Source organism: Salmo salar, chromosome 11, assembly GCF_965601325.2.
Source record: "Salmo salar chromosome 11, fSalSal1, whole genome shotgun sequence".
NCBI classification, from domain to species: domain Eukaryota; kingdom Metazoa; phylum Chordata; class Actinopteri; order Salmoniformes; family Salmonidae; genus Salmo; species Salmo salar.
This window is the reverse complement of record NC_138301.1, coordinates 112,505,245-112,529,144: the sequence shown is the minus strand read 5'-3', so window position 1 is coordinate 112,529,144 and position 23,900 is coordinate 112,505,245. Positions and strand designations below refer to the sequence as shown.

General features: G+C 44.8%; 1 protein-coding gene across 1 annotated transcript in view; it reads right to left on the bottom strand.

The window, feature by feature from the left end:
- LOC106563762 (A disintegrin and metalloproteinase with thrombospondin motifs 2) overlaps window positions 1-14,971 on the bottom strand; it is a 105,053-nt gene extending 90,082 nt beyond the window's left edge. The window contains exons 1-3 of the mRNA XM_045690151.2: window positions 14,842-14,971; window positions 13,288-13,712; window positions 2,210-2,378 (exon numbers count right to left, since the gene is read on the bottom strand). Coding sequence (XP_045546107.2) covers window positions 2,210-2,378; window positions 13,288-13,712; window positions 14,842-14,926 — 679 coding nt within the window. The 5' untranslated portion in view covers window positions 14,927-14,971. The remainder of the gene's footprint in view (window positions 1-2,209; window positions 2,379-13,287; window positions 13,713-14,841) is intronic.
- Between the last annotated feature and the right edge of the window lie 8,929 nt (window positions 14,972-23,900).

The following is a 23,900-nucleotide window of genomic DNA, read 5'->3' as shown; positions in this document are numbered from 1 at the left end:
TCTCTATGTTTGACAAGTAGTATGAAGCTGTGGCTTGGAGTATTGCTTCACCATACTATGTAATGTATTCCCTGTGAATGTGTTGATAGTTTCCCCCCCCCCCCATTCAGAGAAATGTGTAATTGAAATCACTTGCATTATTTACCATTTAGTAGTGTGAAGGTACCAGGTTTGACCACTAGATGCCACTGTTCCTGCTATACCGCCACACTCTTCTATTCATTTTGCTGGTCCTTTGTGTTTATTAAATAGATCACAACATAGATCACCCTGTTAATTAAATCCTTGTTTATTTAGTTAGTTAAATGCTTGTTTAGTTAGTTAGTTGAATCCTTGTTTAGTTATTTAGTTAATTCCTTTTATAGTTAGTTAGTTAAATCCATGTTTACTTATTTAGTTAAATCCTTGTTTAGTTATTTAGTTCAATCCTTGTTTAGTTAGTTAAATACACATTTAGTTAGTTATATCCTTGTTTAATTAGTTAGTTAAATCCTTGTTTAGTTCGTTAGATTCTTCTAGTTATTTAGTTAAATCCTTGTTTAGTTAGTTAGTTAAATCGATGTTTAGTAAGTTAAATCCATGTTTAGTTAGTTAGATAAATCCTTGTTTAGTTATTTAGTTAAATCCATGTTTAGTTAGTTAAATCCTTGTTTAGTTAGTTAAATCCTTGTTTAGTTAGTCAAATCCATGTGCATGATGTGAAAGGGAAGGCATTCCACAAAGAGGCATGAAATCTAATAGTGAACATACTTGGACAATGGGTCCTCAAGATAGTTATGTTGCAAAATGTAACACTTCAAATAAAATGTGCCTTTTTCCTTTTAAATTTATTAGAAACAATCTTCATGTTTATTGTTTACTCAATGTCCTTTCGTTCTCTTTACAAGGTCCATCCAGATTCTGCTCTAGATCAGCCATGCTCTCCTCCACTGGAGGAGTTTAGTTTACTGTAGGCTAATATCACATCAGCACTCAGCCCTGCCACGTAGGAGTTGGCTGGCTGTAGCTCGTCTTGGCTGCGAACGACGCACCTCTGATGGATTTGTGCAACTACATCTGAGCCTCCGATCCAATCCGCACAGCTGATGCCAAAGTCCATCATGCGGGTGTTTCTCCCGTCTCCAATTTCCTCATTAGAAGTTCATACAATTTTGTGTGGAAGTGTGTGTCTACGTGTTCTTTAAGTATATATAAATTGTGTGAGAGCATGTGTGCATTTGTCTTATGAGAATTTGTGTATAACAATCCAACTTGGCAGAATGCCCGGAATACATATGTCTTTTGTATATTCTTTTAGAGTAGACTAGAACGACTCAGAAAAAAACCTACACATCTGAAGTGACTGAGAAGCAAGTCTCCCAATATCCTTGGGCTGAGCTCTGTGGTTGGAACTGAAGTGACATGTGAATCCCTTTTATGACTTTATTATGTCTTTATCCACCCACTCAGATTACTGTATCTTCTATCTGCTCGGTCAGGGGAGTTTTGGTGAACTCTGACCACCCCTGAGGAGGGGATGGACAGGGTCAAATGGGAGTCGGGGGTGGGGGGGGGGGGGGTAAATAGTTTGATGATTAGACTATGAACTAGAGAGAAGCGAACATTGCACCATAGTGTACTTTCCCACTAGTGAGAATCCTTTATTATAAGTCCAATGACTGCCTTACTGTAGATATCCATTTGAGAAAGAAAAAGTTGAACATTTGGTTAATTCGAGTTTAGCAACCTTTGCTTTATCCTACAAGGGTTTCAAGCTATCCTCCAGTCTGATTTGCTCTGTAGAGACATGCCAGAGAGTGTATTTACGAGCGTATCACATGTCATGACAAGTTATGTATAGAATGAACTAAAGATGACATTATAGAATCAGGCAATACTTAAAATCAGAAAAAAAACTACTGTTAAATTAGATGCTTTCTCTGGATAGCGTTCAATTTGTTCATTAGGCTTGACAAGGAGAACTAGAAGGGCATGGAGAGGGATACGTTTGTTTTCTCTCTGTACAATAAAGCAGAGTTCACTGCCAGTTCAACAGATATTTCAACAGGGACACAAATGGAATGTCTAGAAGAGACCCACATAAGGCTTAGCAGCATTCAGCACTCTAAAGTTACAGATGATGACGACCTATGAAGGAATGTCATCATGTCTCCTGACAGTCAGAAAAAGCATGCGGGTTCTGTAGAGGTGTATCTGAAGTTCCTTTTACCTTGGGGGTAAGAGTCCGCTGTTTGATTAACATGGGGTCTCTTAATGGCAGAGGAGCGATAAACGATGTGATGTCGTCCGTCTCGGCCCTCCTCCTCCCCCGCCCCATCCCCTCGGTGCTCCAGGGGTTCGATGAAGAACTCCTCCCGCCCCATGCGGATCATTCCTGCCTGAGAAAGATGAGATGAGAAGGGGGTTGAACTCTACAATCACAAGCATCTATCTACCTGGAAGAAAAACAACTTTAAATAACACTTTGAGAATAACTTAACTGAGAAGGGAAATGCACAATAATCAATATATCCACCACTTTAAAGCTCGGCCCGAAGAGAGGACAACATTGACAAAAATACAAATTACATGAGACTGCGAAGAAACATGAGTTGATTGATATGGGGCCAATTTATATCAACCATCTGATCAACAATTTAGATAAGCCAAAACAGCGGTACTAATACTTCAATAAATGCAGACAGACAAAATGTGGCGTGACAGCCCAAACCAGGTGGCCCCCTATCCTGTGTCTGTCGTGGAAAATGGGGAACGGGGAAGAGGAGGGATGTGAATGTAAACTTTAAAACACACTGTGACTGGAACAGACACGCCTGTTCAGGGTCAGCTCAACACTGCTTCTCTCTCTGACCCCGACCACAGAGCTAGAGATGGGCTGCTGAGACTGCCATTTAGCACAGCCTCCTGAGAAGTATTACACAACAAGCTGTCACATCCTCCCGAGGTTTAATTACCAAGGAAAGGTCTGGACTCTGCATAAATCGACACCAGCAGTTACACCTCGGTTAGCCAACTCTCTGAGCCACTGTGAAGTCAAACTTAACCTGCCTTACCCCACAGCATGGCTAAGTACACATCTTCCACTCAGAAAATCAGTTGCTCAGTCACCTCATCTCAGGAACTCTAGAACTCTAACAGCTTATTAAAGTCATGCCAGGGAATAAAGGAAAGATTCTACTCTGGGCTGCAGGAATGAAGCACATACCTCAGTCTTGAAAGAAAGAATTGTTACTGCAGCAACTTTGAAAAACAAATAAACTAAGTCAAGTCATTTTATATTAAACAATGGTGCAAGACTGGGGTTTTTGCAGACTAATTCTTTCCATTTGGCTACACTGTCATAGACATCCAAACCCGTAATCTGAAATAAAACTCTGTCTTCAACAACAAATAACTTTCCCAGATGTCAAATTCTCTCTTGCCAACTGAAAATCGTAAACTAACATTTGAGGGATCAACTTCACTTAACAATCACAAATAAATCACTAGCTCTCACTACCAGCTTTACTGTCAGAACAAGTCTACAGTGTCCACACAGTTGGATCAGTGGTCCACTAATCAGGTATTATACCCACACCACTCTGTACATCTTTAGCTGGAAAACGGCATAAACATTGTAAACGTTGACAGGAGAAGTGAAGGAAAAGTTAGCATAAACCATGCTGAATTGCAGAATCTTTTTGAAGATGTGATCCAGCTCCACTGTAACAATGAGACTTTTCCATAAGCCTGAGAGGCTCCAGAGCCTGCCTGGACTGCCAAGAGTGAAATAGGAGAGCAGAGCCTGAGAGAGAGGGCCTGAGCAGCTCCGTCCCGGTTTCCAGCTCAGAGTCAGGCCTGCCTGAGGCGGAGGGAGGGTTCTGATGGAGAGAGCAGCGCTGTGCTGCCTTTGGATTGTTGGATCTGGCCAAGAGGGTCAGCCTGCTGCCTCGCTAAGAGACTGGTCGCCCGGGAGACCTGCTGTTCATTCCCTAACTTTTCAGTGTTCAGTGTGTGTGTGGCGTATGTGTGGCGTATGTGTGTGTGGCGTATGTGTGTGAGGGGGCAGGAAAATACATTAATCCAGAGGTAGTTATGTCTGTAGGGAGGAGGAGGAGCACAAAGCCTGCATGACATGTTCCAACTTTGCCTTGGTGCCAGCTTTCTGTCTGTCTGTCTGTCGGTCGGTCGGTCTGAACAGGGGTGGAAGCACGTGAGCACTACCTTAGCTCTCACAATGGACAGCTCTGTGTGAAATGACAGATAGTGTATACTGCAGCTAAGTACACCTCTTTGAGGTAATGACAGCTTTGAAAGGGTTGACAATAGTAATCTTTTCAAGTTCATATGAATGAAAGAGCCATTGTAAAACCTAACCCTGGGTAACTAAAAGTTATAATAAACTCTCCATTTTTACTGCTGGATTTATATTTCAGTGGAAGGGCCATGGAAAAGAGAAAATACAGTGTTTAAACTGGAAATAAAGTGGATAAGTTGTTTCCCAATGACAGCGTCCTCACACTCTATGTTGGAAAGGAAAGTTTAAGAAGACTATATGGGGCCATATCCATAATACTTGATTAAGAGAGATATTTCCATTGCACAAAAGCATGACCTTATGTTCCTTGGCAATAGTTTCCATTGTAAAAAGGCCAAAAGTGTTTCAAAACTTGTTGACTCTCAGTATTCAGTGTTAGTTTCTCATTGAACAGGTCATTGGTTTACATGACCCTCACTCACACTGCTCCAAAGAAGGGATTTCTAAACATCCTCAAGCTTCCTCTCAACCTTTAATTGAATCAGCACTCCACTCATGATACTGTGTTAATTGTCAGCCTTTTCAACATAATCTAACACATCAATCGATTACATTCAATCAAATCTGAGATTAGATGTTTTGTTGAACATTGGAAGTGAATTGTGCCAGTTGTTATTGTGGCAAGTGAAATAGACACTCAGATTGTGCCACCAAATCTCTGGGATTCAAGGATTAATGAGTCCTGGAGCAAACTTCATTTTGATCCTGAGTTGGATACAGTATAAAGTCCTGAATTAACATAAACTATTCAAAATCGTCAGTTTCAAATAAATAAAATATCATCAACCATGTTCATTTTCAAGCCTGGCAAGAATCAAAGGTGCTATGATAATACAGGCCAAAGCTACTTATGATTTGAGTTGGATTGTTGATGTTCATTCCAGTTATCTCCTTCATTTCTCTGTTAACCACTGGCAACAGGAATGTAGGACATCAGAGAGAGTAGAAACTGAAACCCCTTTTGGGCTGCCTCCCTTCACTGTTCATTACAAGCTGTCATTCAAACTCACGGCAGCAGAACTCTACTTACAGGTGTCAGGAATCAACACAACCACATCAATATTAATATCAACACACGACGATAAAAGCCCAATAAAACAAGAACTATATAAAGTGAAATATGCTCTAGTCTGGTCTAACGCACACAATCTGTCTCCCTCTCTCACTCTCTCTCAAACTCACACACACACACACACACACACACACACATACACACACACACACACACACACACACACACACACACACACACACACACACACGGAAGCACACACACACACACGGAAGCACACACACACGGAAGCACACACACACACACACACACACACACACACACACGGAAGCACACACACACGTTTAAATGTCCTGGATCATCAGGTCAGATCTCACATGTATTGACTGCCTTATGAATTCTCTTGGTTAACATCCTCGGCACACTGCTCTTTTCATTTTGGAGAATGCAACTCCTGCAGGGATTGGACGAGCCAGGTGGCTGACATCCCATCTCCTACTGTAACTACAGACAGGTCCAGACGGGAACCATCAAGACCAATTCTCCTACTGTAACTACAGACAGGTCCAGACGGGAACCATCACGACCAATTCTCCTACTGTAACTACAGACGGGTCCAGACGGGAACCATCACGACCAATTATCCTACTGTAACTACAGACAGGTACAGACGGGAACCATCACGACCAATTCTCCTACTGTAACTACAGACGGGTCCAGACGGGAACCATCACGACCAATTATCCTACTGTAACTACAGACAGGTCCAGACGGGAACCATCACGACCAATTCTCCTACTGTAACTACAGACGGGTCCAGACGGGAACCATCACGACCAATTCTCCTACTGTAACTACAGACAGGTCCAGACGGGAACCATCATGACCAATTCTCCTACTGTAACTACAGACAGGTCCAGACGGGAACCATCACGACCAATTCTCCTACTGTAACTACAGACGGGTCCAGACGGGAACCATCACGACCAATTATCCTACTGTAACTACAGACAGGTCCAGACGGGAACCATCACGACCAATTATCCTACTGTAACTACAGACGGGTCCAGACGGAAACCATCACGACCAATTCTCCTACTGTAACTACAGACGGGTCCAGACGGGAACCATCACGACCAATTCTCCTACTGTAACTACAGACGGGTCCAGACGGGAACCATCACGACCAATTATCCTACTGTAACTACAGACGGGTCCAGACGGAAACCATCAAGACCAAATCTCCTCCTCTTCATTCCCACTCATCACTTTCACATTGCATTTTGGATAGAGTCACAAACAACCCTTTGTCCATGTGAGCTCTGAGACTCTTTTCCTTTGCAACATCTTTCTATACAGGTCACACTCCTCCTACACACCATGAAATACATCAACAACTCTAAATGCTACGGTGTCAGTCATGGAATTCTTCCAAACGATATATATATATATATATATATATATATATATATATATATATATATATATATATATATATATATTAAATCTGTGTAATTGGACTGTGTCTCGTGGCAACGAAAGAAAGCTGACACAGAACCAAACAAAAAACAAACATGACAAGATATTTATTGGCTTCCATGTTTGTGATGAGTGTTCTCTAAGGAGGTCAGCTGTATTCAGGTGTATAGACCTGTTCTCTACCGCAGAGGCCTTGTGTCTTCCAGGTCAAAGATCCTCTTTTCACTCCAGCTGGGCCTGTCCTCTCAACTATAAATCCTGACAAGAGCGTCAATATGTCCCTTTGAAACAGTAATGTAACACACAGCCTGCTGGACTGGGTCTACAGCCTGCTGGATTGGGCCTACAGCCTGCTGGACTGGGCCTACAGCCTGCTGGACTGGGCCTACAGCCAGATGTACTGGGCCTACAGCCTGCTGGACTGGGCCTACAGCCAGATGTACTGGGCCTACAGCCAGATGGACTGAGCCTACAGCCAGATGTACTGGGCCTACAGCCTGCTGGACTGGGCCTACAGCCAGATGTACTGGGCCTACAGCCTGCTGAACTGGGCCTACAGCCAGATGGATGAGCGATGGAGAGAGGGAAGAAAATAACACCAGAAGAATGCTATCTTGTATCCTACAATTAGGACTGAGGTTTCCATCCACACTCAAACAGAAACGGATCTAAACTCCTGGTGAGAGGAAAGGAAGTGTGCCAGTGCAGTCACAGTGGGCTCCCCACTCTGTCCTTCCAATGGAATAATCAAAGGCCACAGCTTCTCCATAGAGAGCCAGGGGATTCTGGAATGGCCCGACCTGATAAGTGTACCTCTTTCACCCCTCTCCATGGCCCGCTCAACACCACAAAGAGAGTGACTCCTATTGGCCCAAACCAGGGAGAGGTGCGACAGATGGCTGAAACAGTTAGCCCTGGTCCAATTTGGTGCATTTGGCTCAACATTGATTTGAGAAGGCTCGGAGGTCATGTAAGTACAGACACAGCTCCAAACACCCCAGCCACATCCGTGCCAGAGGAGCAACATGAACAAAATTCATACAACTTAATTATAGCACAAAAGTTAACCCAACTAAATAAGTGACATCTACCGCTTGTGTTGAGAAAAGACCCCTGGGACGACAGAAACTTTAGAAAGGTTGCATCTTTGTCACTAGGTTAAACACAGATGACATAGGCTATATCGTGCAAAGGCTGAAGGATTTCCAACCAACACAGAAACCATCACAACGCAAAATTGCTTAATTTCCTGAACTTTTGGGAAGCGTGTGGTCTGTATGGGATTATGGTGTCTTTGGTGGCTTGATTGAAAGTTGGATAAGACTACCAGCTGTTCTTACTGTTTGTAGTACAGAAGGCTTTCTTAAACTATGGATCCGGACCCAAAGTGGGCCCTGGGCATGCGAGAGGTGGGTCGTGAGTTATACATCTGTAATCACACACTATTTATTCTTAATTTGTGTCATTGGGGGACGATTTGGGTCATGGTGGAACGGTCAATTTCTCATTCGGGTCTCGAGCTGTAAAAGTTTAAGACCCCTTGTAGTAGAGGATTGACTGCTCTGATATTATAACACAGAGAAAGTAATATGTAAGTTATATTTAATTATAATTCAGCAACGCAATGCATCTCTGGAACAAGGTCATACGGGACAGATCACACAGAGAAGGGATGAGGGAAAAAAATAGATAGATATCACACACACACACACACACACAGAGACTTTAAACTGACAGGATGACCCCTCAGGACAAATTGCATAAGAGGATGGTTTCCATGACAACTGTCTGTAGCATAGGCCACAGCAGATTTGCTCAGGCCACCCAATCTAATTTAGCCTGGGTACCAGTCTCTTTAGCTAATCCACTCCCTGTACTCCATGTCATGTGCCAAGGAGACTGGCCTTTCTGCCATCTTCAAATATTAACGTTCTATCATTAATGAGCTCGAGGAAAACAGAGGATTTGATCCTGATTCGATCACCCTCACAGCTATCTTCCAATCACAACAAAAAATGTATGCACATTTTGGAACTCTTAACTTTTTTTCTCCACAGAACACATTGGTATTCGGTTACTAAGCAACAGTTTTTTGTTTGTTCAGATGCTCACATCTAAATTCTCAAACTAAATACATACAGCAATTTCAACCACAAAATGTCTTCGTTTTGAAATACAACTTACTTTGTTATAAATTCTAATTTCGAAGCTCCACATGATGTCATGGAAAATAATGTTTTTTCCAACAACCAATGAGCAACTCCGCTGTAAATTCAGCGCATATTGAACATGGACATTGCCGAAAGACCAGTATTTTTTGGCAATGACAAGGAGTGGCGAGTGAAATGTTAGCTAAAGAGACTGGTACTCACACTAAATCTAACCTAAGAGGCCATACCAACACATCACTTTTTTTCTGAGAATCATTTGGTGGATGTCACTTCCTCCTACAGATACTGTGGCAATGGCAACAGCTTGTGCCTCTGCTTGTAGGGCATCCCTTACTCACTTGTCCCTTAGCAGGGGTCCAGGACCAGCATCATGCCCCTGCCCTTCTCAGTGCAGCAGCCTACTCTGGACCCGTATTCATAAAGAATCTTGGAGTAGGAGTGCTGATCTAGGATCAGTTTTATCTTTTAGATCATAATGAATACACGGAGGGACCTGATCTAGGATCAGTTTTATCTTTTAGATCATAATGAATACACGGAGGGACCTGATCTAGGATCAGTTTTATCTTTTAGATCATAATGAATACACAGAGGGACCTGATCTAGGATCAGCACTCTTTCCTTCTCTGAGATACTTTATGTACACAAGCTCCACTCTGCTGCTGGTCTGCTGCAGTCTGCTAATAGTGATACTCATGCCTGGCCTGCACTACCAATGACCTGGGGCCGACCAGCAATGACGCGCATACTGAATACTGCCACACTGCCTAGTGGAGGCCGACCAGCAATGACCCGCATACTGAATACTGCCACACTGCCCAGTGGAGGCCGACCAGCAATGACCCGCATACTGAATACTGCCACACTGCCTAGTGGAGGCCGACCAGCAATGACCCGCATACTGAATACTGCCACACTGCCCAGTGGAGGCCGACCAGCAATGACCCGCATACTGAATACTGCCACACTGCCTAGTGGAGGCCGACCAGCAATGACCCGCATACTGAATACTGCCACACTGCCTAGTGGAGGCCGACCAGCAATGACCGGCATACTGAATACTGCCACACTGCCTAGTGGAGGCCGACCAGCAATGACCGGCATACTGAATACTGCCACACTGCCTGGTGGAGGCCGACCAGCAATGACCCGCATACTGAATACTGCCACACTGCCTGGTGGAGGCCGACCAGCAATGACCCGCATACTGAATACTGCCACACTGCCTAGTGGAGGCCGACCAGCAATGACCGGCATACTGAATACTGCCACACTGCCTGGTGGAGGCCGACCAGCAATGACCCGCATACTGAATACTGCCACACTGCCTAGTGGAGGCCAACCAGCAATGACCGGCATACTGAATACTGCCACACTGCCTAGTGGAGGCCAACCAGCAATGACCGGCATACTGAATACTGCCACACTGCCTGGTGGAGGCCGACCAGCAATGACCCGCATACTGAATACTGCCACACTGCCTGGTGGAGGCCGACCAGCAATGACCGGCAGGGAGAAGTTTGTTTCATTATGAGATTACAGCTTTAGTTTTTACAACCCTCTGTTTTGATGCAGACCATATGAAAAACATCTGCCTACATGAAAAAAGTCCTCAGTCCTTCTGTGCAGTGATACACAACCACAACAATCTACCAGGGCAGTGGTTCCACTTTTCAATCTCTCCTGTCTCGGATGACCTCAGTCTAGCCATCTTTATTACTATGGCATTTCCCCCTCTGTCTATCAACTGAAGCTAGTAATTTAAGTCACTCACGGACAGACACTCGCCAATGAGACCGTCCATGTTTGAAGACCAGTCTTTCCCTTGATGGTTGTTTTCTGACACTGTAATCTGGACCTGTTTATTGGACAGTTCTGATCATAGCACTGCAGTGTAATTTGTCCAGGGGACATGGGAAACAACACGGTGTAAAGAGAGAAAATCACAGTGGTGTCTTTTTTTAACAAATTGTTTATCGCTAATTCTAAACGCAGACTTGTCTGAAACCTACCTTGAGAGATTATTAGTGTGTGTGTCTCTAAGGAGTATATTTAATTAAACAGAGGGGATTTCAGCTAAACTATTTCATGTGATCATTAAGGAGATGTGGTTTATTTCCTGCAGGGTGGGAGGGAGAGGGGATGAAGCAGCTGTTTGAGATATGAAGTGTTAGCCTCCAGGCACTAAAACCTCCAACAGCACAGAGACCTGCATACTGAATGCCGCCACCCTACCTGGTGGAGGCCAATCAGTAATGACCTGCATACTGAATACTGCCATCCTGCCCTGTGGAGGCCAATCAGTAATGACCTGCATACTGAATGCCGCCACCCTACCTGGTGGAGGCCAATCAGTAATGACCTGCATACTGAATACTGCCATCCTGCCCGGTGGAGGCCAATCAGTAATGACCTGCATACTGAATACTGCCATCCTGCCCTGTGGAGGCCAATCAGTAATGACCTGCATACTGAATACTGCCATCCTGCCCTGTGGAGGCCAATCAGTAATGACCTGCATACTGAATGCCGCCACCCTGCCTGGTGGAGGCCAATCAGTAATGACCTGCATACTGAATACTGCCATCCTGCCCTGTGGAGGCCAATCAGTAATGACCTGCATACTGAATACTGCCATCCTGCCCTGTGGAGGCCAATCAGTAATGACCTGCATACTGAATGCCGCCACCCTGCCTGGTGGAGGCCAATCAGTAATGACCTGCATACTGAATACTGCCATCCTGCCCGGTGGAGGCCAATCAGTAATGACCTGCATACTGAATACTGCCATCCTGCCCTGTGGAGGCCAATCAGTGATGACCTGCATACTGAATACTGCCATCCTACCTAGTGGAGGCCAATCAGCAATGACCTGCATACTGAATACTGCCACACTGCCTGGTGCTGGCCAACCAGCAATGACCTGCATACTGAATACTGCCCCCCTACCTGGTGGAGGCCAATCAGCAATGACCTGCATACTGAATACTCCCACCCTGCCTGGTGGAGGCCAATCAGCAATGACCTGCATACGGAATAATGCCACACTGCCTGGTGCTGGCCAACCAGCAATGACCTGCATACTGAATACTGCCATCCTGCCCTGTGGAGGCCAATCAGTAATGACCTGCATACTGAATGCCGCCACCCTGCCTGGTGGAGGCCAATCAGTAATGACCTGCATACTGAATACTGCCATCCTGCCCGGTGGAGGCCAATCAGTAATGACCTGCATACTGGATACTGCCATCCTGCCCTGTGGAGGCCAATCAGTAATGACCTGCATACTGAATACTGCCATCCTGCCTAGTGGAGGCCAATCAGCAATGACCTGCATACTGAATACTGCCACACTGCCTGGTGCTGGCCAACCAGCAATGACCTGCATTCTGAATACTGCCCCCCTACCTGGTGGAGGCCAATCAGCAATGACCTGCATACTGAATACTCCCACCCTGCCTGGTGGAGGCCAATCAGCAATGACCTGCATACGGAATACTGCCACACTGCCTGGTGCTGGCCAACCAGCAATGACCTGCATACTGAATACTGCCATCCTGCCCTGTGGAGGCCAATCAGTAATGACCTGCATACTGAATGCCGCCACCCTGCCTGGTGGAGGCCAATCAGTAATGACCTGCATACTGAATACTGCCATCCTGCCCGGTGGAGGCCAATCAGTAATGACCTGCATACTGAATACTGACATCCTGCCCTGTGGAGGCCAATCAGTAATGACCTGCATACTGAATACTGCCATCCTGCCTAGTGGAGGCCAATCAGCAATGACCTGCATACTGAATACTGCCACACTGCCTGGTGCTGGCCAACCAGCAATGACCTGCATACTGAATACTGCCCCCCTACCTGGTGGAGGCCAATCAGCAATGACCTGCATACGGAATACTGCCACACTGCCTGGTGGAGGCCAACCAGCAATGACCTGCATACTGAATACTGCCACACTGCCTAGTGGAGGCCACTTAGCAATGCCAAACAGGGAGAAGTTTGTTTCATTATGAGATTACAGCTTTAGTTTTGATTACAATCCTCTATTTTGATGCAGACCATATGAAAAACATCTGCCTACATGGAAAAATATCCTCAGTCCTTCTGTGCAGTGATACACAACCACAACAATCTACCAGGGCAGTGGTTCCACTTTTCAATCTCTCCTGTCTCTTGGATGACCTCAGTCTAGCCATCTTTATTACTATGGCGTTGCCCCCTCTGTCTATCAACTGAAGCTACCTAACACGTTCTGCGGGCGTACTAGCAGGTTAATAACTATACATGAAGGATACATTTCTCAACGGTGCAGCACTTACCAGGCCATCACAGTTGCTGAGAGCGACGGATGTGTCCCTGACGTTGGTGACCTCTCCTACATAAAAGCAGTCGCTCTCCAGTAGAGGCTCGTAGCGGGTCTGGCTGCCCTCCTCATGCCACTCCACTTTAGCTCCGGGGGCCACCAGCCTGGAGTTGAGGCGCAGGTGCAGGTGAAGCTCCCGGCCAAACACAGTGACGTTGTAGAAGAGTGTCTCCCTGTGCCTGGCGGTGCCCTCTCCTTCCTCCGGGTCTCCATGGCTGGGGTCTGAGGCGGCTGCAGCCTCCCTCCTCCAGCGTCTGTAGACCTGCTGGTGCTGGCTGTCCAGCTGAGGTGCGGAGACTGCACCTGAGAGGAAGCGGCCCTCTGCGTCAGTGTTCACAGGCCTCACCACCCCATATTCCCTCAGGACATGCTGCAGAGACTCTGTGTGCAAAGGGAGAGACAGTCACACACTGATCAATACACACACACACACACTGATCAATACACACACAATCATGCATAGGAGCTCAGATGCACAGTCACACACGGACACATGCACGCACACACACACTCAAGCAGGTACAGCTTTGGTATCTAAATAGCATGGGTAAATAAATAAATATGCTGGGTCTCACTTGATAAACATGACATCATACAATGTGAATCTGTGAATAATATAGATCAGACATTTTACAGCCACAACTGACTTTGGTATATTCCCAACCATATCAAATAAACCACAGGCAACAACAAATAGGCCTATCAAACAGCGTTTTAAACTTCGTTGTGCCAATTGCCAAAGTGTTCACGCCCGTTCCCCGCGCGCAGATGAGCATGCGTTTTACACCGTGGGTAGGTAGGCAGACTATCATTCTTTAGTCATTTCAAATTCTATGTTTACAACAAGACTACGCAAGACTGTATCCATCACTTTGTCGACTTCAGTTTAGGTTGGAAGCAGTGACCCACCCAGTAGGCGACGCAGGGAAGCACGCGTCAAGACAGTGTGATGCTCAACGCTGTCAATTTGAAATAATCGAGGTCGTAATTAAATTAATTAAATTGAAGTGTCAAGTTTCATTTAATTCCAAACATTTATTTTACAAGTCAAAATGTAAATTCTTACTTGGAGAGGTCGTTGTTGTTGTTAGGCTAACTAATAGCCTAACTGCTGTAAAAACTTCAACAATAAATTAGCAAATTCACGACTTATCAATAGTGCATGATCAATCTGCCATTGGAATGTTCTTTACATGGTGAATTTGAGCGCACGTAAACTGTGTTTGGATGCAAAATAAATGTGGAAAAAGTTGGTGTCATGCAAAAGAAAGGGAAACCTTACTGAGACACTGCATTGTTTATAAAGAAACTACCGTGCCTTACCAACTCCAGGATATGTCTGTTTCTGTAAAATATTATTGAACATTTCTGGGCTACGAAATAACCTCTGTGAAATTGACATGCATCAAGAGTCGAATCGTGATCAGATCATATTCTCAACGGTGGTGCCTAGGTTAAGCTTTACACAACTGTATAAAACGTAGCCTATAATATCACAAATCCCACATACCTATGCTATTGGATATATAAAGTCCATTCGCGTGAATTAGTTGCAGAAAAATAATAAAGAATGCAAATCCAGTCGTCACATCCATTGCAGGTCCGAAGAAAAAGACCGCACAGGATAGAGGCGGACTTTGAGATTCTAGATAAACGATCTACCAGCCCCTAACCCTCCCGAACAGATCTTAAAGCTCTCTCTCGGTCTTTGATGGTGTTCACAGTGACAGCTGAAAAACATCCACTCTCTCAATTGCTATTAAATGTCACATTCTCACTTACAGGGAACATTGATAACGATATAGCTGAAATGTTTGCCCACTTTAAATCGATAACAAACTTTACAAATGGGCATAAGACATATCGGTGTGGGAACCAGCACTTTCCATCACCAAATGACATTGCCTTTCCATGGTCTGTGGAGCATAACCTAATAATAATAATACTACTACTGCTACTAATACTACTACTGCTACTACTATTGCTATTACTACTACTGCTACTATCACTACTACAGATATTACTACTACTGCTACTACTACTGCTACTGTTACTACAACTACTACTACTGCAGCTACTACAACTACTGCTGCTACTACTACCGCTACTGCTGCTACTACTACCACTACTACTGCTACTACTACTATTACTACTACTGCTACTATCACTACTACAGATATTACTACTACTGCTACTACTGCTACTACTACTGTTACTACTACTACTGCTACTGCTACTATTACTACTGCAGCTACTACTATTACAGCTACTGATGCTACTACTACTGCAGCTACTACTACTACTATTACTACTTATACCACTGCTACTACTGCTACTACTACTAATACTGCTACTACTGCTACTACTACTAATACTACTACTACTGCTTCTTCTACTGCTGCTACTACTGCATCTACTACTAATACTACTACTACTAATACTACTTCTACTACTAATACTGCTTCTACTACTGCTACTATTGTTACTACAGCTACTACTACTATTACTACTTCTACTAGCACTGTTACTGCTACTACCACTACTACTATAACTACTACTACAGCTACTACTACTACTACTGCAGCTACTACGATTACTACTACTACTGTTAGTACTGATACTACTGCTACTATTACTACTATTGCTACTACTACTATTAATACTATTACTTCTATTACTACTACTGCTACTACTGTTACCACAAATACTACTGCTACTATTATTACTATTACTACTACTGCTATTACTACTACTGCTACTACTACTATGACTACTACTACTGCTACTACTGCTTCTACTACAGCTACTGCTACTACTGCTGCTACTAGTACTACAAGTTGTCCCCAGTCCACCTGGCCGTGCTGCTGCTCCAGTTTAAACTGTTCTGCCTGCGGCTATGGAACCTTGACTTGTTCACTGTGATTACTATTATTTGACCATGCTGGTCATTTATGAACATTTGAACATCTTGGCCATGTTCTGTTATAATCTCCACCCGGCACAGCCAGAAGAGGACTGGCCACCCCTCATAGCCTGGTTCCTCTCTAGGTTTCTTCCTAGGTTTTGGCCTTTCTAGGGAGTTTTTCCTAGCCACCGTGCTTCTACACCTGCATTGCTTGCTGTTTGGGGTTTTAGGCTTGGTTTCTGTACAGCACTTTGATATATTAGCTGATGTAAGAAGGGCTATATAAATACATTTGATTTGATTTGAGCTACAGACTAGAGGACTGCTTAACAGTGTCCCTAGGGAGGTCACTATTCTAGAGGAGTGACATGGGCTCAGGAGGCTGGTCCTAGACTGGGTGGCTCCAAGCCCATGGAACAGGGAGGAGACTGGTCCTAGAATGGACCACATAGATATCCAGAATCATTATGTCAGCTGTCCCCCTCCTCACAGGCTCTATCCACACAGCCAAGGGGGTCTATGTTTTCCACTCCATCATCCAACACTCACCCCTGAGACCAACCCAGGCTGTCTGCAAGTTGTATTACTTGTGATTTGGCCACCAAAGCCCTAAACTCTCCTGGCCACTGATGGATTGTTTGGGATAGAATCATAAATTATTCAATTACCCAGGTGATTTTCCAGACTTACATCAGTGATGTTCAGATGCACGGTCTTCCTACAGCCCATGTTGCAGTCACTGGGGTTGACACTGTTCACCCAGTGTCAACCCCAGTGACTGGGGAAACATTGCAAACTACACCCGGGAAAAAATTTAAATGCAACGATTGTAAATATTTTGCTGAGTTACAGTTCATATAAGGAAATCAGTCAATTGAAATAAATTAATTAGGCCCTAATTTATTGATTTTATATGACTGGGAATACATATATGCATGGATTAGAAAACCAGTCAGCATCTGTTATGACCACCATTTTCCTCATGCAGTGTGACACATCTCCTTCGCATAGAGTTGATCAGGCTGTTCATTGTGGCCTGTGGAATGTTGTCCCAGGTGTGAACTGGAACCCGTTGTCGTACATGTCCAGAGCATCCCAAACATGCTCAATGGATGACATGTCTGGTGGGTATGCAGGCCATGAAAGAACTGGGACATTTTCAACTTCCAGGAATTGTGTACAGATCCTTGCGACATCCGGCCATGCATTATCATGCTGAAACATGAGGTGATGGCGGCGGATGAATGGGCCTCAGGATATCATCACGCTATCTCTGTGCATGCAAAATGCAATTGGGTTCGTTGTCCGGAGCTTGTGCCTGCCCATACCATAACCCCACCGCCACCATGGGGCACTAGGTTCAAAACGTTGACATCAGCAAACCACTCGCCCACACAACTCCATATACGCTCTCTGCCATCTTCCCGGTACAGTTGAATCCAGGATTCATCCGTAAAGAGCACGCTTCTCCAGCGTGCCAGTGGCCATCGAAGGTGAGCATTTTGCCCACTGAAGTTGGTTACGATGCCAAAATGCAGCCAGGTCAAGACCTTAGTGAGGACAATGAGCACACAGATGAGCTTCCCTGAGACTGTTTATGACAGTTTGTGCAGTAATTCTTCGGTTGTGCGAATGCACACTTTCGTCAGCTGTCCGGGTGGCTGGCGATCCCGCAGGTGAAGAAACTGTCACGACTCCCGCCGAAGTCGGCCCCTCTCCTTGTTCGGGCGGCGTTCGGCGGTCGACGTCACCGGCTTACTAGTTGCCACCGATCGATGTTTCACTGTTCGTTTGGTTTTGTCTTTATTGTGTACACCTGTTTTTCATTTCGCTAATTATGTTCATTTTTTAACCTCTGCATTTCCTGTTTGTCTTGTCGGTGATTGTTTTCTGTTTTGTGTAGTTGGAGGTGTTTCTCCAAACAATGTATTTTCCTATGAGAAGATTTATTGATATCTTTAGTAAACACGTTTGTTTACATTTATCCCTGTGTCCTGCGCCTGACTCCTCCACTTCTCTAAAGAAAACCATTACAGAAACTGGATGTGGAGGTCCTGGGCTGGCGTGGTTACATGTCGTCTGCGGTTGTGAGACTTGTTGGATGTACTGCCAAATTCTCTAAAACAACGTTGGAGGCGGCTTTTGGTAGAGAAATTAACATTACATTCTCTGGCAACAGCTCTGGTGGACTTTCCTGCAGTCAGCATGCCAATTGCATGCTCCCTCAAAACTTGAGACATCTGTGGCATTGTGTTGTGTGACAAAACTGCACAGTTTAAAGTGGCCTTTTATTGTCCGCAGCACAAGGTGCACCTGTGTTGTGATCATGCTGCTTAATCAGCTTCTTGATATGCCACACCTGTCAGGAGGATAGATTATCTTGGCAAAGGAGAAATGCTCACTAACAGGGATATAAACAAATGTGTGCACAATATTTGAGAGAAATACTTTTTTTGTGCGTATGGAACATTTCTGGGATCTATTATTTCAGCTCATGAAACATGGGACTAATACTTTACATGTTGGGTTTTTATTTTTGTTCAGTAATATTTCAAGTTGAGTTGAAAATAGCTTTCAATGGTTCCACCAAAAAATTTTAGACTTAATTTTTCTCTCACCAAAAAATGTATCAATGCCTACAAAAATGTCCATTAATTATAATCCACATAATAATTCACATTTCCTGTTGCTGCAGGATTATTTTCCTGCTGAAGCAAATTGGGTCAAATTAAGATCCTACATTTGTACATGTGAAGATGTGGCCACTGTAGCTTTTAAAATATACTTTCCATGCCTTTACAATCTCCATCATATTATGTGACGGTGCGGTATAAATTCACTGCTACTACGCACATGGCTCACATGGCAGGCCATATTCAGTTGTCTTCCACCGCAGATCATTTTCGATGGGCCCATGAAAGGAAATTCATTGAAACGTGCGGACACCAAGTTCATAGAATGATAAGATAAATCCCTTCATGACCATTGGATTGTTGGAAATAAGAATTGAATATTGAATTGTGTGTCAAATGCAGCACAACTGTTCTAAAGGAAGTGAACAAGATGCCATGTATCTGTCATTGTATATCCACCCCAGCCATGTCCGTTGGATGTGATGTGTGCTTTCCATCCTCACACAATTCTAGGATTATGTGAACCCGAGGTTGTCTGGGTGGCACAACTATGTTAGCCTACTGAGCTAAAGCCTTGGCATTTGCTCAAGGAGTTAACCTAAGTCTTCAGGTCTCAGGCACGGGTTACTCATCACACAAGCGTGGTTCATCGAACCACCTCGTTACACAATGATGAGCCACAACCAACAAGATGAGAACACCACGCCAAAGGCCTCCATATGATGTGCATGACCTCATGTCCCTCATCCTGCCAAATGAGGGATTGTGTATTTTTAAATTATTAATATTTGACACCGTGGCCAGTTGTCTGACTGCCTCTACAGTATGTTAGCTGAAAAGTGTGTTTGTAAAAGCAGATGGTCATGTATATTAATACTTGCTATAATACCGAACCCCAGAGGCATATTCCTATATGCAGGAATATTTTCCTTTAACCCCTGCCTCTGTAACTTGCTCACTCATCATTATTCGCAATTAATTCAGGATTATGCGTAATCATTGTAGAATCCACATTAATGTAGAAGAGTTTAGAAACATTCTATTCTTATTTACATTCTTATTTACAATAAAAGTGACTCCAAAATTACAAAGTACATTATTTACCATTCATTTCTACTGGGCACAAAATAATCTAAACACAACCAAAACAAACAGCAAATATATCAAACAAGTTTGTAGAGTCACAAGCTTGATGTAATCAATATGTGCTAGGAATATGTGACCAAATACTAATCTTTTGGCTACTTTAATACACATACAGTGTACGTGAATTTGTCCCAATACTTTTGGTACCTTAAAATGGGAGGACTATTTACAGAAAGTGCTGTAATTTCTAAATGATTCACCCGACATGGATGATTATACCCTCATATTGATCCTGACAATTAGCACTTCAACATTATCGTCAATGTATCCTTTCAAATCCAAAGTGCTGGAGTACAGAGCCAAAACAACCAACATTTCACTGTCCTAATAATTACACTGGATGTTTCCTAGTAGTGTCATGATCAGCCTAAGCTCTCTACTTTAATACCAAACCTCACAAATCAATTGTTGCCCTTAGAATGGTTTGATTTCAAAAACTAAAAAACAGGAGCAGTAATCCGTCTCTTTATTATAAAATCAGTATTCGGCCTTGATTGACCACTGTGCACTGGACTTGATCCCAACTGGGGGATAGATGCCCAAGCTACAGTCCCATGGAGAGAGAGAGACCCTCTAGTGGGACTTGTAACTGTTGTGTGCTCTTTATTAAGAAGGGCTGCAGTTGTATAACTACTGGCCCACAACTGGAGCGCCGCCTAGTCTGAGTGTCCTGCCAGGCCGTGTGTTTCCCATTTACTTTCCTATTTCCTCCATTTGTCTCTTCTTCCATCCCTCTCTCCCTCTCTCCCTGCTCCCCCAGAAAATCTCAGCACTAGCCTGGCACGGGCCCTGCACATCACATCCCTGCAGAGGCTGCGGCTGTTTCACATGCGTGGGTGGGCAGGCGGACTAACTGACAGACACATGCACTAACGTGCACAAACACTGGAGAGCACACGTCCACAAATACATGCATACGTATTTGTGCACTGCGCTTACTATAATCTTTATATGGAGTTATATTCCGTTACAATAGCTACATCTAAAATGATGAGTCCAAATTTGAGATTTTTTGTTCCAACCGCCGTGCCTTTGTGAGACGCAGAGTAGGTGAACGAATCATCTGGTTTGGGATGAGTTGGACCACAGAGGGAAGGAAAAGCAGCCAACAAGTGCTCAGTATATATAGGAACTCCTTCAAGACTGTCGGAAAAGCATTCCAGGTGAAGCTGGTTGAGAGAATGCCAAGAGTGTGCAAAGCTGTCATCAAGGCAAAGAGTGGCTGCTTTGAAGAATCTCAAATATAAAATATATTTTGATTTGTTTAACACTTTTTTGGTTACTACATGATTCCATATGTGTTATTTCTTAGTTTTGATGTCTTCACTATTACTCTACAATGTAGAAAATTGTAAAAATAAAGAAAAACCCTTGAATGAGTAGGTGTCCAAACTTTTGACTGGTACTGTATATGTACTGTCTGGCATTGATGAAAGTGCTATATTGTTTATCTTCTCCCTAAATTGAATTACAGAAGCCAATACAGAGTCAGGAATAACAAGGCACGGTATGTTGACATAGAGAAAAGCTCTTCAAGTGAAGATGAACCACTGCAGGTCTGAGCAGTAAAGCATAGTACAAGCCGTGCTGCCATTACCGCATGCTAACACCTTGACAAAGTAAACTATACCAGGTTCAGACACTACTTCTCTGTCAGCTCACTAAGCTGATTGGCTAACTCCCAGGAAGTGGTAGTCTGCTGCAGTATGTGATTGGTTCTCACTGTAGGTCCAGAAGGCCCACAGGGCTTCCCTGGTGTCTGTTGTTAGTTAATTAGTCTCCACGCAGATGTAAAAGGCGGAAAACAACATAGCAGAGCTATGCAGAGCATCCTCTCCCCCCTCTCCTCCTCTACTCTCCCCTCCCCTCATCCTCTCCTCCTCTACTCTCCTCTCCCCTCATCCTCTCCCGCCTCTACTCTCCCCTCATCCTCTCCTCCTCTACTCTCCCCTCACCTCATCCTCTCCCCCCTCTCCTCCTCTACTCTCCCCTCCCCTCCTCTACTCTCCCCTCCCCTCATCCTCTCCCCCCTCTACTCTCCCCTCCCCTCATCCTCTCCCCCCTCTACTCTCCCCTCATCCTCCTCCACTACTCTCCCCTCCCCTCATCCTCTCCCCCCTCTACTCTCCCCTCATCCTCTCCCCCTCTCTACTCTCCCCTCATCCTCTCCCCCCTCTACTCTCCCCTCATCCTCTCCCCCCTCTACTCTCCCCTCATCCTCTCCCCCCTCTACTCTCCCTACATCCTCCTCCTCCTCTACTCTCCCCTCATCCTCCTCCTCCTCTACTCTCCCCTCCCCTCATCCTCTCCCCCCTCTACTCTCCCCTCATCCTCCTCCTCCTCTACTCTCCCCTCCCCTCATCCTCCTCCTCCTCTACTCTCCCCTCCCCTCATCCTCTCCCCCCTCTACTCTCCCCTCATCCTCCTCCTCCTCTACTCTCCCCTCCCCTCATCCTCTCCCCCCTCTCCCCCCTCTACTCTCCCCTCCTCCTCCTCCTCTCCCCCCTCTCCTCCTCTACTCTCCCCTCCCCTCATCCTCTCCCCCCTCTACTCTCCCCTCATCCTCTCCCCCCTCTCCTCCTCTACTCTCCCCTCCCCTCATCCTCTCCCCCCTCTACTCTCCTCTCATCCTCTCCCCCTCTACTCTCCCCTCATCCTCCTCAACTCTCCCCTCCCCTCATCCTCTCCCCCTCTCCCCCTTCTACTCTCCCCTCATCCTCCTCCTCCTCCTCCTCCTCTACTCTCCCCTCCCCTCATCCTCTCCCCCTCTCCTCCTCTACTCTCCCCTCCCCTCATCCTCTCCCCCTTCTACTCTCCCCTCATCCTCCTCCTCCTCCTCTACTCTCCCCTCCCCTCATCCTCCTCCCCCCTCGCCTCCTCTCCCCCTCCTCTCCTCCTCCTCTCCCCTCCCCTCCTCTCATCCTCCTCCCCCCTCGCCTCCTCTCCTCCTCCTCTCATCCTCCTCCCTCCTCCCCTCCTCTCCTCATCTCTCATCCTCCTCCCTCCTCGCCTCCTCCTCCTCTCAGAGTATGTGAAGATGTAATGAATTGAGAAAGAGAGGTTGGTCCTGTGATAGTCTGAGAGCTAAGCAGAAACAGCATGTGATCCTTGCTGGCAAAGTGTGCCAAGCGTGCTGTCTCCAATTCCATGATCAAAGCAGTTGAAATGTTGGACAGGAATGAAGTGGAATGGAAAGGAAGGGAACGTTGCAATGAAGAGTTGAACTATCACCAGGATTTACCAGAACAGTTTGTTTTCACAGCTAGTTAACACCAGAGCAGCAGACCTGTAAGGCCAAATTGAAGAAATAAACCCTGAAAAATCCCTCAATAAATACAGAGCATTCAGAAAGTATTCACACCCCTTGACCTATTCCACATTTTGTTCTGTGACTGCCTGAATTCAAAATGTATAAAAATGTCTCACCCATCTACACACAATACCCATAATGACAAATTGAAAACATGTTATTACAAATATTTGCAAATTTATTGAACATGAAATACAGAAATATTTCATTTACAAAAGTATTCACACCCCTGAGTCAATACATGTTAGAATCACCTTTGGCAGCGATTACAGCTGTGAGTCTTTCTGGGCAAGTCTCTAAGAGCTTTGCACACCTGGATTGTACAATATTTGCCCATCAATTTTTTTCAAAATGTTTCAAGCTCTGTCAAATTGGTTATTTATCATTGCTAGACAATCTTTTTAAAGTCTTTCCATAGATTTTCTAGCAGATTTAAGTCAAAACTGTACCTCGGCCACTCAGGAACATTGACTGTCTTCTTGGTAAGCAACTCCAGTGTAGATTTGGCCTTGTGTTTTAGGTTATTCTCCTGCTGAAAGGTTAATTAATCCCCCACTGTCTGATGGAAAGCAGAC